At 46.3% G+C, this 19622-nt stretch overlaps 1 protein-coding gene across 1 annotated transcript in view; it reads right to left on the minus strand.

The window, feature by feature from the left end:
• Positions 1 to 19622, minus strand: part of LOC143925644 (uncharacterized) — a 144056-nt gene that overhangs the window by 98838 nt on the left and 25596 nt on the right. Inside the window, exons 7-8 of the mRNA XM_077450110.1 lie at positions 15523 to 15836; positions 1658 to 1952 (exon numbers count right to left, since the gene is read on the minus strand). Of these exons, the coding sequence (XP_077306236.1) occupies positions 1658 to 1952; positions 15523 to 15836 (609 nt within the window). The remainder of the gene's footprint in view (positions 1 to 1657; positions 1953 to 15522; positions 15837 to 19622) is intronic.

The following is a 19622-nucleotide window of genomic DNA, read 5'->3' on the forward strand; positions in this document are numbered from 1 at the left end:
AAGGGCAAGCATCACTCCTTATCCAGTCTCCAGGAAGGGGAGAAAATTCCTCTGTCCCAGAAGCTCATCTTGCAGGAAGCAGAAATGGACATGTCCAACTCCAACCTCATCTCCTCAAAATGTTCATCCCCTACGAGCCTGCTGACCCCCCTGTGGAACAAGCCAAAAACCAAGAGAACAAAGGACAAATGGTCCAACCTGACCAAAGGATGATCCTTCCTTGGCAACCTACACTTTTTTCGTCACCTTTTCAAGGTTGAGGCCCCATGGACTTCCGGCTCTTCTGATCGGCGCAATCGTTCAATACGTTCTGTGATTTTTGTCAATTTTTTTTTCTTTTTTTTTCCTTTTTGATTTCGTGTTATGCTATGTTCTCCCTGTTTTTGTTTATCTTAGGTGGCCAGATAACTCTGTAATACTAAGTTCAAGTTCTCTTAGATGGCCCCTAGGACATGAGAGCCACAATAAGCGGATGGGTCTACTCAGACAGCAGACTCCTTTTTGTCTTCAAGACAAGTTGATTAGTATCTTGGGGCCCCTCCCCATGCTCCCTATGGGGGAAGGGGAGAGAGGGATCCGATTCAAGGCGTCTCCAGTGGGAACAAAGCAATTCCTACCGAAAGAAAGTCTAATCTCTGTGTTAAATTTTTCGGTTTTATTTTTTGTTAAAAGGGCATCTTGGTTCTGGGTGCAGGGCATGTGCCTCCACCTATTCCTCAGTCTGCTATTGACTCTGCAGGATAGGTAGTCTGATCCTAGTGGACCAGACAATTCATTTTTTTGGATACGGACCCTGGGGGTTGCTTTTTCCCCAAGGCTCCGGTCTAACCCTACTGAAGATGCATTCTATAGCCTCTTCTTTTTTGCTTACTTTCATTTTCACTCTGTTGTCCTTTATGCCCTGTACACACGATAGGATTTTCCGACAACAAAATCCGGATGTTGGCTCAAACTTGTCTTGCATACACATGGTCACACAAAGTTGGTCGGAAATTCCGAATGTCAAGAATGTGGTGACGTACAACACATACAACGAGCCAAGAAAAATGAAGTTCAATAGCCAGTGTGGCTCTTCTGCTTGATTCCGAGCATGCGTGGAACTTTGTGCGTTGGAATTGTGTGCACACTCTTACCTATGGGTATGATTTACAAGGATGTAGATAATAATGATAAAGATGAGAGGCGTTGGGGGGTGAAGAGACATAACCCCTGGGAGCTGGGGAGATCTCTTTATGGTCACTAATCCCATGCCTAACTCTATTATTGTTGCAGTAGCCCCTAGGGGCCCTCACCTTTCACCTTAGTCACCCACCAAATATTCGTTCTTACTGGAAGTATCTTTTTTGGCCCTCTTGGCGCTGCTTTGCCCAGCTCCCAGGGGGGTTATGTCTCTTCAACCCCCCAACGCCTCTCATCTTTGTCATCATTATCTACATCCTTGTAAATCATACCCATAGGTAAGAGTGCTGGGACCATAGTTTGTTGTTCCCTCTCTCCCTATTTTCTAATCAATTACCATTGATTATTAATTTAATTTACAACCCATTATAGGTAGATAGATGCTCCTGATGAGTGGAGACAACCCACGAAACGCATAGAGCTTTATATTTATAATTTCATGTATATATATTATACTGTAGATATTTATGTTACTTACCTTCCTTGATATCATTTTGGATCATCTTCCATATTTTATCTTTTCCAATTGTATTAAGAGCATTTTTGATCATTTCTGGTCCATATCTTTGAGTGTAATACTTGAAGATAAACTCAACTATGCCCTCCAAAGATTTATCTTTAAGATTGTTCATGGTCATTTGCTCACATCCACGTGGAGGCTTTATGCAACAAAGAGCATTCTTAAACTCTTCCAAGCTCTTTTCATCCAGATTTCTAAGATCCTTGATTATTATTTTTTGTTTGAACATATTGAGGTTGGATCGTGATGAACTCTGATAATTAGAAAATAAAATAAAATTACAAAAAATGATTAGCATATCATAGTCACAGATACAGTAGCACTAGATCAGGGGTAGGCAACCTTTTGAGCACAGTGTGCCGAAAAATGTTTTTAAAGAAACTGAGCCAATTTATAACAAAAAAATGTCAACTTCACACTCTCAATCACGAAAAGGATTTTTTATAAAGTAAATGCTGTAAACTACTTTAGTAGTGAGAAATAAACATCCTGCACTCTCACGTACGTCTCAGATGAGCCCCAATTCATGCACCTTCCCACCTCAGATCACTGTCCCCTGTGCAATTTTCTTTCACCACTGTAACCCCCTGCACATCTGCCCCACCACTGTAACCCCCTGCACATCTGCCCCACCACTGTAACCCCCTGCACATCTGCCCCACCACTGTAACCCCCCTGCTCATCTGTCCCAGCACTGTAACCCCCTTCTCATCTGCCCCACCACTGTACCACCCTGCTCATCTGCCCCACCAATGTACCCCTTTCTCATCTGCCCCACCTCTGTACCCCCCTGCTCATTTGTCCCACCACTGTAACCCCCTGCACATCTGCCCCACCTTTGTATCCCCCTGCTCATCTGTCCCACCACTGTAACCTCCTGTACATCTGCCCCAAAACTGTACCACCCTGCTCTTCCATCCCACCTCTGTAACCCCTGCTCATCTGCCCCACCAATGTTCCACCTTTCTCATCTGCTCCACCACTGTACCTCCATGCACATCTGCTTCACCACTGAACCATCTTATCATCTGTCCTAACACTGAACTTATCTGCTCTTCTGCACCACCACTGTAACCCCCTGCTCATGTGTTCCACCAATGTACCTCCTTTCTCCTCTGCACATCTGCCTCACCTCTGTACCCCCCTGCTCCTGTGCCCCACTGCTGTAACCCCTTTCTTCTCTGCCTCAACAATGAACCCCCCCCGCTCATCTTTCCCACCACTGTAAGCTCCTTCTCATCTGCCCTATCACTGTACCCCCCTGCTTTTCTGTCCCATTGCTGAACCCCCCTCTCATCCCTCACATCACTTTACCTCCTGCACATCAGCCCCACCACTGTACCCCCTTGCTCTTGTCCCACCACTGTAACCCTCCTGCTTATCTGCCCTATCAATGTACCCCTTTTCTCATCTGCCCCACCTCTTTACCTCCCTGCACATCTGCTCCTCTGCCATATCCCCATGCTCTTCTGTCTCACTACTGAATCACCTTCTCATCTGTCCTAACACTGAACCCATCTGCTCATCTGCCCCACCACTGTAACCCGCTTTCTTATCTGCCCCACCAATGTACCTCCTGCACATCTGGCTCACCTCTGTACCCCCTGCTCTTCTGCCCCACCTCTATTCCCCCAACTCTCCTGCCCCATCGCTGTAACCCCTTGCTCATCTGCCCCACCAAAACACCATATTTCACATCTGCCCCACTGCTCTACCCCCTGCTTTTCTGCCCAACACTGAACCGCCTTCTCATCTCTTTCACCACTGTACCTCTCTGCACATCTGCCCCACCCCTGTACCCTCCTGCTCTTCTGTCCCACCTCTGAACCCCTCCCGCTCATTTTCCCCACTGCTGTACCCTCCTGCTCATCTATGATATGTGTGATATGCAGAGTGGTGAAAGAAAGAGATGAGACACATCTACCTGTTCTGGCACACTCATCCCTGCTGATCCACCTCTCGCATCCATCCCATGTGCTTGTATGTGATGTTATGTGATGTATGTGATGTAAGGGATGGATGGGATGTATAGGAATTGTGTGTTATCACATACAAGCATATGGAATACATGCGAAATGATGAGTTCTGGTCAGAGGTATTTTCTGAAAGCAGTGGGCCTGTGTGCAAGATCATAAGTGTGGCCCCCGCAGCTGAGAAAAAGTGGTTGGGTGTGATTTCCATTGCGCTGAGTACTGGCTGTGGCTTAAAGGGACACAGAGTGCAGTTAATTAACTCCATATACTGCTTTTCTCTTGAACTATTATTTCCTAGACATGTGCATTCGCTTTCGTCCGAATGCATTTTCGTCCGAATTTCAGGTATTTTCATTATCGTTTTAACAAACGATAACGAAAGTGCAGAATCCGAAAAACGAAAGATCCGACAAACAAATGCTTTATTTTCATTTTTCGTTGTGACAACAGTTCGATATAGAATAGGAGATTCGATATGACGCTGACAATAACAATCTGTGTCTATCGAACCTGTGGTCGAATGTGCCTAACCTTAAAGTGGTTGTAAACCCTTACAACCAACTTTGACCTACAGGTAAGCCTAGATTAAGGCTTACGTTTAGGTCCAAGAAATATCTCCTAAACCTACACGGTTTAGGAGATATTTGCCGATTGTAACCAAAGAGGAGGAGCAGTAAAATAGCTAGAACTAAGTACACACGTACAGCCAACTTACTTTCACTTATGATTGCTAGCAGAGAGAGACACACACACTGAATCATTTCAGAAGACAGTCAATCTTAAGCCGCGTACACACGGGCGGACTGTCTGGCCAACTAAGTCCGTCAGACAATCCGACAGACAGTCCGTCCTACTTTTGAATGAACGGACTTGACCACACACGATGAACAGACAGTCCGTTGAAAGTTTGCGCGATGACGTGTACAGCACGTACGACGGGACTAGAAATAGGACGTCCAATACTCAGCAATGCAACCTTCCGCCGTGTAAATCCTTTCTGAGCATGCGCCATACTTAGTCCGTCCAACTAGCCTACTCACGAGTGGACTGTCCGCTGAAACCAAAGTTGGACGGACAATATTACGGAAATTCCAAAATACTTAGTCCGCCAGACTGCACGCTGAAAAAGTCAGCTGAAGCCCACACACGAGCGGACTGTCCGCTGAAATGTGTTTTCAGCAGACTAAGTTGGACAGACAGTCCGCCCGTGTGTACGCGGCTTTATCTGGTCCGTTTGTCAGATAACCTGAATTATTTAGCAATTAAAGCGGGAGTCCGCCGAGAGTTCCGCCGTTTTTTTTTTTTAAAAGCCAGCAGCTACAAATGCAGCAGCTGCTAACTTTTAAAATAAGGACACTTACCCGCCCAGCGCGCCCGCGATGTCGGCACCCGAAGCCGATCTCTCGATCGTCTCTTGGGTGCTGCTGCCGCCATCTTGGGTATGGGAATCAGGAAGTGGAGCCTTTCGGCTTCATTTCCCGGTTCCCTACTGCGCATGCGCGAGTCGCGCTGCGCAATAACGATGGACCCGCTGCTTCTGGGATCTGTGTGTTTCCCAGTAGACAGCGGGGGACTTTCGGAAAGGGGCGTAGATCTACGCCCCTTTCCGCAGAGAGCTATCCCGGAAGTGGGTGCAGATACCTGTACCACTTTAGGGTGGACTTCCGCTTTAAGCATAAGCACAGCAGCAGAACAATAGTGAAGCAAACTACAGTTCAACTTAAGTTTTTCATAATAATCTGCTGCTATTGTGTTAGTGTTGTGAACCTGATAGTGATACTAGTGTTGCTAGTGTTGTCATAGCCTCAGAGGCAGCCCGTGTTGTGGGGGGGGGGGGGTGATTTATTATTATAGATTCTATATTATAGATTGAGATTCTATATGGATTCTATATACCCTATCTTGTTACCTGTCTGATCAGTGATCTCTATCACCAGTCCATTTTCTGTTTGAACCATATAAATTCAAACTTGAATGATAAAGATTCGACAAAGCAGCCAAAAACATACAAACGTCGAATCTTTGGCTTATGGTGTCATACAGAGTCATACAGTTTCGCTGCTTCGTCGAATCTTCTTTGAAAATTCGTCAGACACCATAATCCTTCAATGACAGATTCCACCTTAATTCATTTGGATTTTCGGATGAATGCAATTTTTTACCAAAAACTAAATAAATAAAAACGGATTTAGGGAGTAACTAAATAAATGTATTTTTCGGACGAAAACGAAATTGCGAAACAAAATATTTCAGTGTGCACATGTCTATTATTTCCTGCTGGGTTTTTTTTTGTTATTTTATCAACTGTTGATATTTAAACAATTTTGTTAATATTTTTTTTACACATTTAACATATATTTATACATTTCCCATATAAAAAAGCACAAAACTGAAAAGCACTTTATTCATCATTTTTCAATGCTTTGTAGAAGAATCATATCTTTAATGTCATTTTAAACAGGACCAATTATGGAATAAAATGTTCACTAACATTATTTATTTTTAAACTAACGCTGCTCAAAATAAAAGAAAGTGTTGCAAGACAATATCATAAAGACAAAGCTTTGTTTGTCCATTAAAAAAAAAAAAAAAAAAAATATATATATATATATATATATATGTAAGAAGGCCAGTATGGTGGCCTGAATTTATGGGAGGAGCCCGGGGGGTATTTAACCAGCCCGTTCGCCTGTGGTAATTGTCGGTTTCCGGTGCGCAATACCACGTCACTAGGCCGACAGCTCGTGTTGATCACCATTCGATTACCGTTCAGACAAACGTCTCCCTTCTTGGAAGTCTCGTAGTTCTCGTGTTCCGTCCGGTTTTGTACAAATCTCGCCGGCTCGACTGCCGCAGGTAGGGGTCTCGATTGACCTTCATTTCTATTTTGTTCGAGTGTCGTAAAACCCAAAAATGTCATATCGTTCGTGATGATACCGGGTTGTTATCACTCATGTCGCACATGCCCGCACACGCCCTTCATTTCACGGGCGTCGTTCGGTAGATTGTCTGTGATACCTTGTTAGCTGCTGGTTGCATAATCTTGTTCGTCGTGTTCCGCAGTCATATCGTTGCCAGTCGTATCTTACGGCACAACGACCCATGCCTCTGCCACAAGCTGGCTCACGTAGGCCATTTCTTCATTTCACCTGTCACTTACTACGCTCCGATTCGAATCCAGTTGCATCACCTAAATGCGCCGATTCGTCCCGGTGTGCCCCTAGGTATTCGGCCTCATTTCGGTACATGCTCCAGAGCCCGCTCGTTCCTACCGTCCGGGTCTCTGTCATGGGTTCATTTCACGTCACCTACTACGTTCGAATCGATACCAGTCGTTTGCCAAAAAAAAAAAAAAAAAAACGCACAGGTTCGATTAAACGTGTCCCAAATAGCTTGGCCTCATTTCAGTACATGCTCCAGAGCCCGTTCGTTACCATTTCAACCCGGGCCCTGTCATGGGAATCATTTCACGTCACCACTACGTTCGAATCAATACCAGACGTTTTTTTTCAAAACGCACAGGTTTGGTCAACGTGTCCCAGTTGTCGTTGGCCTCATTTCAGTACATGCGCTAGAGCCCGTTCGTTGACGGTTGCGAGTCGCGTCCTCTCCGAGTCGCAGCTCTACCATGGGAAACATTTCATCCTCATCTAGTTCGCCCAGGTCGAATCCGGTCGCATTTCGTTTGCATCGATTCGCCCGGACGGTCCCACATTTTGTAGCTTTTTCGGCCTCATTTCAGTGCATGCTCCAGAAATCCGGGTTGGTTCCAGCCTCAGTTTGTGGCCGGCCATCCCAGGCCTCTGTCATGACAGTAGTCCTTCAATTCATTTCACTGTCACATTCCGCGCTCCGGTTCGAATCCAGTCGCACGATCGGATGCACCGATTCGTTCCGGTTCGCCCCAGGTTATTGCCCTCATTTCAGTACGTGCTCCAGAGTCCGTTCTGCTGTCAGTTGTACTTACGACACGACCAGTTTGTGCCTCTGTCACGGCAATCGTGCTTCATTTCATGGTCACTTATAGCGCTCCGATCCGAATCCAGTAGCATCTATGATGCATCGATACGGTTCGGCGTGCCCCAGAGGGAACAGCCACATTTCATTTGTTTTTTTCACAGGTTGTCTGGCGCTGGGTCAAAAAAAAAAAAAAAAAAAAAAAGGGGGGGAGAAATACGGAAATCCCAAAAGGAAAACAGAAACAATGAGGGAATAGCGGCGTGATGGTTTAGGAATCATGGCGGAGAAATATCTACTCACCGGTGCACTTCAGTTGTGTTAGCCAACTGCCTACGTCACATGCCAGTTTCCTTGTTAGGCTCCCTCAAACAATTGTCATCTGTTGTTTCTCTCTCCAGGTCAGTCAAAGCTTAGTAGGTCCACCCTGCACCAGCTTGGACGTCGTCTCCCAGGTAAAAAAAAAAAAAAAAAAAAATGAAGGGCTAGGAGTGGAAAAGGCGACAGCGAGACGGACCGGTACACATATGTATGTAGGCGAAGGCACGTCAGTATATATGTGTATTCGCGTTCGCTTCCGCCTTAGTACCCAAGCAACAGGTGGGCTCACTTGGGAAAATAGAGAAACAGTCTTGACTTTGTCATCCTCTATAGGTTCCGGTCGTCCATCTATCTTCCCCAAAAGAGATAGGACATCACTCCCGGGGCTCGATCCATCAGGAACCATGTCCCAGACCAGCAGTGAAGACCTTACTGCCCCCCTGTCTCCTCGCCCGCCTTCAGTGGGCGACAGCATACAGTCTTTCAGGGGCTGGACTATCCCTAGGCTGTCAGCGGAGCTCAGACGCAGGGGCATTCCCTTCCCAGCCACAGCTAGGAAGGCAGAGCTGTTTAGGCTCCTCTCTACCCCCCCCAGCTACCGCCGGGCCTAGTACCCCGCCTCAGGCTACGCTGCAGTCCATCTCTTCGGCTATAGGCCAACTGCATACCATGGTGTCATCTCTGTCCAGCTCGGTCACGGATGTTCAGACCAGAGTGACCCTCTTAGAAACACCTCTAGCTACAGCCACCCCTGTTCCGGACGCAGTCCCGTCTCCACTACCAACAGGTACCGAAGGCACATGTCCCGTGGTCTGTCCAGCACATCTTGTGCCGGCCAGCATTAGGAAGGACATCTTGGACGGCAAGGATGTTAACCTTGCCTCCTTGCTCATTTCGGTGCATGACCTGGCAGAGAACAAGGCTTACACCTGGGGGGATGTATCCGTAGTTCTCAAAGCTAAGGACCCCAGGCTAAACCGGAAGCTATCCATCCCCGAGTTTACCCTAGCCTTTGGCATGCTCAGAGATGTCGTTTGCTCAGCCTCTCCTGCCAGGAGGGTTGAACTAGATTTATATCTCCACACGGTGGTGGACCTGGGATACAAATATGGTGGCTTTGCATTCTACGACTACCATCGTTCCTTTTCAGCGAAAGCAGCCGCCAAACTGGCACAGTTCCAGTCTCTCACAGACTGGAGCCTGATGGATACGGAACTATTCTGCCGGCATTTTGCCGGCCTTCGTTCACCCCTGTGTGCCATCTGCCAGTCCTCCACCCATACCGCTCCCTGGTGCGCCAACATACCGGCTACTCGCCCAGTAGAGTTCCCCTCCACCTCTACCGCAGCCCCAGGCCCATCAGGCTCGGCACCTAAGAACCAGGTGGACAAGTTTGGACGCACGGTCCGAACCATTGGGGGTGCGGCCATCTGCAATAATTTTAACTACGGTTCTTGTAATTACAGCCAGTGCCGTCTACTGCATATCTGCGTTATATGCCACAGGGCGCACCCCAGAAATTTGTGCGAGGTCAAAGCGCACAAAGGTTCATGACTGAGCCGGATAGACGTACTTTGCCTGGGCTTCTACCTCAACACGCACCCCACTCCTTCACTAGCCACCTTCCTCGTAGGCGGCTTCACCGCAGGTTTCCACACCGGCCTCATCTCCCTACCTCACCAAACCCACGAGTGCAGAAACCTCCGCTCAGCAGCCTCTGACGAACAGGCCATCGACCTACTGCTGCAGAACGAGGTGGATCGAGGCTTCGTTATAGGCCCCTTCACTCAGCCCCCCTTCAATATGTGGAGAGTTAGCCCTATTGGGCTTGTCAAGGGCAAGTTTTCCAATAAAAGTCGTTTAGTGTATGACCTGTCTGCGCCTCGTTCTTCTCACATTCCTAGCTTAAACTCATTGATCCCTTCTGAAGAATTCTCCTTAAAATATTCCTCAGTGGACATGGCAATCCAGGCCATCCTTAAAGTAGGCACAGGCGCGTGGCTGGCTAAAGCGGACATATCCGACGCCTTTAAACTGTTGCCTATCCACCCGTCCCTCTGGTGCTGGCACGGGATTAAGTGGAAGGATCAATACTACTTCGCTACGAAGTTGACGTTCGGCTCCAAAAGCAGCCCGTGGCTGTTCGACATATTTGCCCAATCTCTCGAGTGGATTCTCTTACACAAGGTCGGCTGTCAGCAAATTATCCACTACTTAGATGACTTTTTGTTGATAGAACGGCCAGGCGCACCTCCCAGAGATCTCGACAAGTTAAGGACCGTTTTCGGGAACCTCAATGTTCCCATCGCTGAACATAAGGTGGACGGACCCGCACATTCAATCACCTTCCTTGGTGTTATTTTAGACGCCGGCTCCATGAAAGCCAGCCTGCCCCTTGACAAACTAACCCGCATCAGGGCGGCACTTCACGAGTTCACTCGAACCAGGGGATGTACTAGGAGACAGCTGCAGTCACTGTTGGGCATGCTCAACTATGCCATGCGCATTATCCCACAAGGCCGTTCCTTTGTCTCACGACTGTTGGTCTACCTGTCTCAGGCTCAAGACCCGGATCATATCCTCTGCCTAGATACCGCAGCCTTAGCAGACCTGGCAATGTGGGACGAGTTCCTGTCCAACTGGAATGGCATCTCCCTCTTCATCCCGTGCATTTCACCTCTCTCACCACAGGTAGTCACAGATGCCGCAGCCTCTACAGGGTTTGCAGCAATTTTTGGCCACCATTGGTTCGCCGGTCCCTGGCCTTCTCAAATACTTAGCATCCCGGGCTTTAGTCAATCCTCTTCACTCTTCGAGCTCTACCCCATGGTCGCAGCCGCCCAGCTCTGGGGCCCTACCTGGTCCGGACAAACGGTAGGCTTCACCACCGACAATCAGGCCACAGCCGAGATTGTCAATAAAGGCAGGTCTAAATCTCCCTCCGTGATGTCCTTCCTACGCAGGCTGGTGCAGCTGTCACTACAGCACCAATTTAACGTCATCTGCATGTTTATCCCAGGGAAATATAACCGGGCAGCTGACGCCCTGTCCCGCCTTAATTTCCGGTCCTTCTTCCTACAGGTTCCCAGTGCAGATGCCGCATCAGCGCCTATCCCGCATTGGTCGCAGTTGACCCTGGACTAGAGCCGCATTTACTAGGAGCCACGCAGCTTATCAACCGTTCGTTATCGGACAATACTCTCAAAGCCTACCAGGTAGCCTGGAGAACCTTCAACGCATTTCTGGTCACCTCCTCAGTAGGCACCCCCACAGATGCTAGACACATTCTAGCCTTCATCTCGTACTGCCACAACCAACTGGCCTTGTCTTTTAACACCATTCGCTTATACTTAGCTGGTGTTCAGCATTTCCTTTCAATCCAGGATCCTACCAAACCCTCTGTTTTCTCGTCCCACGCTGTCCGAGCCATACTACGCGGCATCCAAAAACAACAGCCGCCAGTAAAAGTCAAGCGGCTCCCCATCACCAGTGCCATCTTCAGGGACATGTCCACCATACTCAACGGCTACCCCTTTGGTGTTCTCCCCAGTCTGGTCATACAGGCAGCCATTTACCTGGCCTTCTATGGCTTCCTTCGGCCCGGTGAGTTCACTCACAACAGCCTACACGGCCCAGTCCTCCGCAGACGTCATCTGCTCCGTCACCAGGACCATTTCATCCTCCACCTCCCGGTAACCAAGACCCAGCAGACAGGCACCGGCGTAGATATCCACCTCTACAAAACCAACAATGCCTGGTGCCCGGTCACGATGCTCACACAGTTTCTCGCTCGGCTGCCCGAGCTCCCGGACTCTAGCCCACTTTTGCCCTTCCCGGTCAAACCACTAACTAACCAGCAATTTATTAAGCATGTCAGGATTCTCCTCCGCAACCTGCTCCTCAATCCTAGTGAGTATTCCGGCCACTCCTTCCGCATTGGAGCAGCTTCATCCGCATCCCGGCATGGGGTCCCGGACCATGTCATCAAAAGGTTGGGCAGGTGGAAGTCGGCCTGCTTCACTCGGTACATCCCTAACCCACAGGTGGAGATGTCTCGAGCATTCACTCAACTGGCTCAATAAAAATTAATCAGGAAACAATAAAACTCTCTTATCCCTACCTGACTGTTTTTGCCCCCTTATTTTGGTATACCGTCCATTAGACCAGGGCACACTTTCAGGTCCATTTCATAGAAGGTGTCTCATGATAAGCTTGTTTTGTTCAGATACGTATCGGCCATAGGGCTCCAGCCATAAGTAAGAAGGCCAGTATGGTGGCCTGAATTTATGGGAGGAGCCCGGGGGGTATTTAACCAGCCCGTTCGCCTGTGGTAATTGTCGGTTTCCGGTGCGCAATACCCTCCCTCCCATCCCCTTTTTAGGGCATTTATCAAAAACATTTCTCTTCAATCATATTCATGCTAATTACTGGGTATGCCCCCTTATTTTGGTATACCGTCCATTAGACCAGGGCACACTTTCAGGTCCATTTCATAGAAGGTGTCTCATGATAAGCTTGTTTTGTTCAGATACGTATCGGCCATAGGGCTCCAGCCATAAATATATATATATATATATATATATATATATGTATTACAAGCAGGGCATTTTAATTCCTCCTGCTTTGAATTGTATTGTAACTGTACTGTCTGCCCTTATGTTGCAAAGTGCTGCACAAATGGTTGGCGCTATATAAATCCTGTACAATAATAATTACGTTGTTATCTTAAAGCGGAGGTCCACCCTAAAGTGGAGCTTCCGCTCATTGGAAACTCCAATGACAAAGTCCAATCGGATCATGTTGTCGGAAAATTTTATAGCCCAGCTGGAAAACTTGGTCCGTCGGATACTCCGACGGAAACAGTCCGATGGAGCCGACAACACGGTCCGATCGGAAATTGTCCATCGGAATGTCCGACTGTCTGTACAAGGGCTAAGAGTTTCAATTTGTATGCAATCAGGCAGGCCCTTCTACTACATGTTTTTTGTAAATCTGAAGACAAATATCTGCAGGCAATCTGACAGTGTGTATGGGGCTTAACAGGGACACATATAGCAAATAGAATTGACAGGTGTTCTAATCCCTCTCCACTCTATCCAAAACTAATAAAGTTTTTCCTTTATTTATACTCTCAATATGTTTGGAATTGTACTTTCTAGTATTTCTTTATGTTTTTTTTTTTTTTGTTTAGGTTTGGGGAAAAAAGGTGCAAACTAGAAACTAAAAAAGATAAAGGGACCATACAGAACAGTGCAAGAGATTATTTTTGTTTTGTTTTTTGTGTATTTATCATTTGATGGTTTTAAACATTTAACAATAACCTATAAAACAAGAGGAAAAGATCATTTTAAACAGAGGAGCACCAGGCAGATCCTTAAGCAGCATACAATTTATTCAGTAAAAAACACAGGAATGCATGAACAATGTAGGGTGCACTTACAGAATGCTAGAGCGGGTAGGTGCTTCCACATGCGACAACACAGGAGAGCCGCCGGGATGTCTCTATGGAGGAGTCCACGAGCGCCAGGTATGAGCAGCTGAAGCCTCGATATGCCTCTGAGGGACACCGGCTGAGTGTCTCTGTGTGGGAGTGGTCCGGAGCATCCCTCCCAAGGCTGAGTGGCTAGGAACCCTTCAGAGTGGCTAGAATTTGACTTTATCTCAGTGCAGGGAAAAGCACCTAGCCAATCGCATAAGCAGAAGGTGAGATTTTGGAGGGCGCTCAGTGTACAGAGGCCTTCCAAGCTGCCATTTTGCAAGAAAAATATCTTTTTTTTTCTAACGGTTTTGAAAAATGACAGGAGCTGCCGGTCCTATTAAAAAGATGCCAATGGTCCTGTAGCTTGAACAAATCAGTACAGCATGAAGCATGTGGCATGACACTGCACAGGTTGATGCATAACCCCTGTCTGCAGTCTGAAAACTAACATTTCCAATATAGAAACTATCTATCCCACAATCCATTGGTCCCTCAATCTAGTGCTGGTTCAGTGAGGACCTTGGATCCTTTGTGCCCTTGTGATAACCAAAGATTACCCACCTGATAGTGGTGTTTGGAGGTTGTTGTGGTCGAATCTGCCATCCATTTGCCATCACTGGAGGAAAAGGCCCTGGCTGGGTATTAGCCAAAAGCGAGTCAGCTTGTGCAAGCTGGTAAGCGTGCACTTTATGTGGTGGTGGATTTGCACTTGTCTGTCGGTGTGAATTTGTTATCCACACGAGGAGGACATGAAACACTGTGTTTTGTTCACTATACATCATCTTTACTCTTGAAAGATTAATTTGTTCAAGTTTCTTATCAAACTTTTGGGACTTGCTGATTCACATTGTTGATTGACATATGGTCACAAAATTGTGTATTGTACAATTTGTTGATTCACTTATTATCATTATTTTGTCACTACATTTGATTTATTATGCCGCGTACACACGACCGGACTTTTCGAGGGACTAGGTCCGACGGTCTTTCCGACGGACTTTCGGCGGAGTTCCGACAGACTTTCTGAATGAACGGACTTGGCCACACACAATCACACCAAAGTCCGACAGATTTGAACGTGATGACGTACCACCGGACTAGAATAAGGAAGTTCATAGCCAGTAGCCAATAGCTGCCCTAGCGTCGGTTTTTGTCTGTCGGACTAGCATACACACGAACGGATTTCTTGGTCCGGCGGAGTTCCGGTGGGAGAATTTAAAACATGTTCTATTTCTAAAGTCCGCCAGATTTTTGGCAAGCAAAGGTCTGATGTAGCCCACACACACACAATCAAACTGGGTACTCCAGTTTCCTCCCACAATCCAAAGACATGCAGGTAGGTTAATTGACTTCTGTCCAAAATTGGCCTTAGTATATGAGGGTAGTTCTTGAGGGTAGGGACTGATGTGAGTGTGCAATAATACAGGGATAGGGACAATTGTAGACACTCGCTCAGGTTGAACTGGATGGACGGTGTCTTTATTCAACCCTACTAACTATGAAACTATGAATTGTCCGACGGACTCGTTCCGTCGGACCTTTGCTGTCAAAAAGTCCGGTCGTGTGTACGTAGCATTAGAGTGCAGCTCCTATTTTTCATTGCAGTTTTGCATTGAACCTGGATGCCAAAAGGTCCACATCCATTGTGTCCCACCGTTGACTGATCTCCTCAAACTCCTGAAGAGCCCATTCCACCGGAGACAACTGCTGACAGCTGAGGAAATCGGTCTGCTAATTTTCCACTCTTGGAATGTGAACTACGGACAGAGCGGACAGGGTTGGAATACAAATCTCCACTCAGGACAGGATGAGATTCAGTTCCTCCTGAGCTGCCTAACTTTTTGTTTCTTCTTGATGATCTATGAATACCATGGTCATGGCGTTGTTAGGCAGAAACCACAGGAGACCCTACGGCTGTGTCGCCCAATGCAGGAGGACAAGGCCAATCACCCACAGTTCCAGAATCTTGATAAATATTGATGAGAAACAACCTCTCTTGTGGGCGCAAATGTTGTTGAATTGACCTGTACTTGTATTATGGCATAGAGAAGTGATAATACAGTTGTTTGATTACTAGCATTTGTTTTACTCACCTTTCTGAAATCTTTCTCAATCAACATTTTTATATTGTTTTCCTTCATACGTACAAGAACTTTTCTGACCGTTGCTCGTGCATGTCTCATAGTATGATAGCGAATGATGAGGTCAACCATATCTTCCACAGATTTCTCTTTAACGTGTCTTGTCTGAATTTTGCCTCCTTTAAGAGGTGGCTCTAATAAACAAAGAAATTCCTTAAATCTTGCTATGCCGTCCTCTCCCAGTGTTTTCAAATGTGTTACTAAGATGTCTCTTGTTTCCTTTTCCACACTGGTGTTGGGCAGAGATTTTTCTGTCCGTGAATGTTCTGGAATAGACACATAGATGTAAGAATCTCAACATATACAGCACATGCAAGCAGGGCCGTCTTTAATATTGATTGGACCCTGGGCAAAACTTTTCTTGCCCCCCCCCCCCCCCCCATGCAGTTTTGCTCTCCACCTGCTCTGAGACATACAATATAGCAGCGAGACTCAAAATCAGTTAACTGAATTAGATCAGGCAGCTATTGCGATTGGTCGCTAGAGGTTACAGTGTATCATTACCGCTCACTGACTGGTTGCTAGATGTTACAGCACACATTATGGCTCACTGATTAGTTGCTAGAGGTTACAGCACATGATTTCTGCTTGTTTATTGGTTGCTAGAGATTACTGTGGATATGACCTCAGTGCGGCATGATATACATATCAATGCTGCCGGACACCGCTATTTAAATATGAATGCAGCCAATTTACATGTAAACACAGGGTCTGCAGGTGAGTCATCTGTACACAACAATAGGGCAGAGCTGGGCAGCATTAGTAGCAGCACTTCACACTGAGATATAGGGACACAGCACAGGACTAAAACCTCAAGGGATTAATACAATTTAAACCAGGATAGTTGGCAAGTATTAGGCAGCTGCTTTGGGCCCCACAACAATGACAGGGCCCAGGGCAGCTGCCCCTTTTGCCCTGCCTTAAAAACGGCCCTACATGCAAGGGTCACCCAACCTAAACTATTATTTTAATGTGGTAGATTGAACCTCCTCTGTCTCCTGTGCCCCAAATTGACTTCTATGAAACTCACCTATGTGGATTTTCACTACTACCGCGAGAAGAGTTGCATTCTCTATAATGTAGTATGAAATAAACATTTACTGCACTGAAAACCACAGCAGGTGTGAGGAGATTAGCGCTGAATCTGCTATCCATAACCCATGAATATGATTGGGTAGACAGATACTTTAAAAGTATTCAATAAAAGACAATAAATCTGGCCATTAACTGTAAAATCTGAATTACAAGAGCTCTTACAAAAATTGAGACTAATTTATGAACACTATAGGAGAGCTTCTTACCGTATCAGTCCACCTTGAAAATCATATGTTTTAGAAAAAATAAAATAAAAAAATAAATAACATTAAAAGGCTTACTTACCATACCAATATTATTGGAAATCTAACCTCTATACCTGCTCAAAAAATGCTAATATAATACACGGTATACTCCATTACATACCAAAAAAAAAAAACAGATATCAATACTAAAATGACCAAATAAATGTACAAATTTTGAAATATGCAGCTTACTCCATTATATCTGAAGCTGTGGGTATCTAATTCCATTTCTAAAATTATATATTTATATATACTATATTGTCAAAAGTATTGGGACACCTGCCTTTACACGAACATGAAGTTTAATGGCATCCCAGTCTTCACCCGCAGGGTTCAATATTGAGTTGGCCCACCCTTTGCAGCTATAACAGCTTCATCTCTTCTGGGAAAGCCGTCCACGAGGTTTAGGAGGGTGTCTATGGGAATGTTTGACCATTCTTCCAGAAGCGCAATATGTGAGGTCAGGTACTGATGTTGGACAAGATTTTTGTGCTTTGAGCACTGGTGGGCAGTCATGTTGGAACAGGAAGGGGCCATCCCCAAACTGTTCCCACAAAGTTGGGAGCATGAAATTGTCCAAAATGTCTTGGTATGCTGACGCCTTAAGAGTTTCCTTTACTGGAACTAAGGGGCCAAGCCCAACCACTGGAAAACAACCCCCACACCATAATCCTCCCTCCACCAAATGATTTGGACCAGTGCACAAAGCAAGATCCGTAAAGACATAGATGAGTGAATTTGGGTTGGAGAAAATTGACTGGCCTGCACAGAGGCATGACCTCAACCTGATAGAACACCTTTGGGATGAATTAGAGCACGGACTGCAAGGCTTTCTTGTCTAACATCAGTGCCTGACCTCACAAATACTCTAGGGGAAGAATGGTCAAACATTTCCATAGACACACTCCTAAACCTTGTGGCCTGTCTTCCTAGAAGAGTTGAAGCTGTTATAGCTGCAAAGGGCGGGCCGATGCAATATTGAACCCTACGGACTAAGACTGGGATGCCATTAAACCTCATGTCCATGTAAAGGCAAGTGTCCCAATACTTTTGACAATATAGTACATACATATATACAGTAATTGTGAAGTGGAAGGAAAATGATAAATGGTTTACATTTTTTTTTTTACAAATAATTATGTGAAAAGTGTGGTGTGCATTTGTATTCAGCACCCCCCCCCCCCCCTTTGTAGAACCACCTTTCACTGCAATTAGAGCTGCAAGTCTTTTCGGGGATGTCTCTATCAGCTTCGCACATCTAGAAAGTGACAGTTTGCTCATTCTTCTTTGCAAAATATCTTAAGCTCTGTCAGATTGGATGGAGAGCATCTGTGAACAGCAATTCTTGCCACAGATTCTCAATTGGATTTAGGTCTGGGCTTTGGCTGGGCCTTGACTGGGGTTTGATCTAAACCATTCCATTGTAGCTCTGGCTGTATGTTTTGGGTCATTGTCCTGCTGGAATGTGAACCTCCACCCCGGTCTCAAGTCTTTTGCAGACTCTAACAGGTTTTCTTCTAAAGCCCCGTACACACTATCAGATTGTCTGCTGAGTTTTTCCTTCAGATTTACCAAAACCATGTAGTAGAAGGGCCTGTCTGATTGCATACACATTGAAACTCCTAAGGTTTGACCTCATATTATATGGTTTTGGTAAATCTGAAGGAAAAACTCAGCAGACAATCTGATAGTGTGTACGGGGCTTAAGATTGCCCTGTATTTGGCTCCATCCATCTTCCTATCAACTCTGACCAGCTTCCCTGTCCCTGCTTAAGAAAAGCATCCCCACCACATGATGCTGCCACCACCATGTTTCACGGTGGGGATGGTGTGTTCAGGGTGATGTGCAGTGTTAGTTTTCCGCCACACATAGCGTTTTGTTTTTAGACCAAAAAGTAACATTTTGGTCTCATCTGACCAGATCACCTTCTTCCACATGTTTGCTGTGTCCCCCACATGGCTTCTCACAAACTGCAAACAGGACTTCTCATGGCTTTATTTCACCAATGTCTTTCTTCTTGTCACTCTTCCATAAAGGGCAGATTTGTGGAGAGACGACTAAGGCCGCGTACACATGGGCGGATTGTCCGCCCAACTAAGTTCGTCAGACAGTCTGACTGACAGTCCGTCCAACTTTTAAATGAACGGACTTGACCACACACGACGAACAGACAGTCCGCTGAAAACTTGTGCGATGACATATACAGCGATGACAGTGCATCTTGTGACCGGCATATGCATGGCAGAATGTTTTTATATAAACCTTATTTGCAGTAGTGTGTTAAACTTTGTTCTAGATGTTCCTGGCAGAGAATGCCCTGTGACCATCATGTCCTTGTCTAAGTTTTTCATATATTAACTGCACATATTTACGTCGGCAGAATGGCACGGCTGGGCACAAGCATGTACAGGTACGTTGCTCTTTAAGTGCCCAGCCGTGGGCGCTGGTGGCACGCTCCCGACCCGGTCCTGAGCTCCGTGATCGCTGGTGTCCCGCGATCGGGTCACAGAGCTGAGGAACGAGGAGAGGTCTGTGTAAACAAACCTCTCCTCGTGCTTCCTACTGTGGCTGTCACTGATCATCTGTTCCCTGTTATAGGGAAAGACAATCAGTGATGTCACATTCCAGGCCACACCCCCCTACAATAAAAAAAAACACATAACGTCACACATAACCCCTCCCTGCCCCCTAGTGGTTAACGCCTTCACTGC

The sequence above is a fragment of the Lithobates pipiens genome, unplaced genomic scaffold (genome assembly GCF_037356315.1).
Source record: "Lithobates pipiens isolate NorthernLeopardFrog02 unplaced genomic scaffold, aLitPip1_a1.2 Scaffold_22, whole genome shotgun sequence".
Taxonomy (NCBI): domain Eukaryota; kingdom Metazoa; phylum Chordata; class Amphibia; order Anura; family Ranidae; genus Lithobates; species Lithobates pipiens.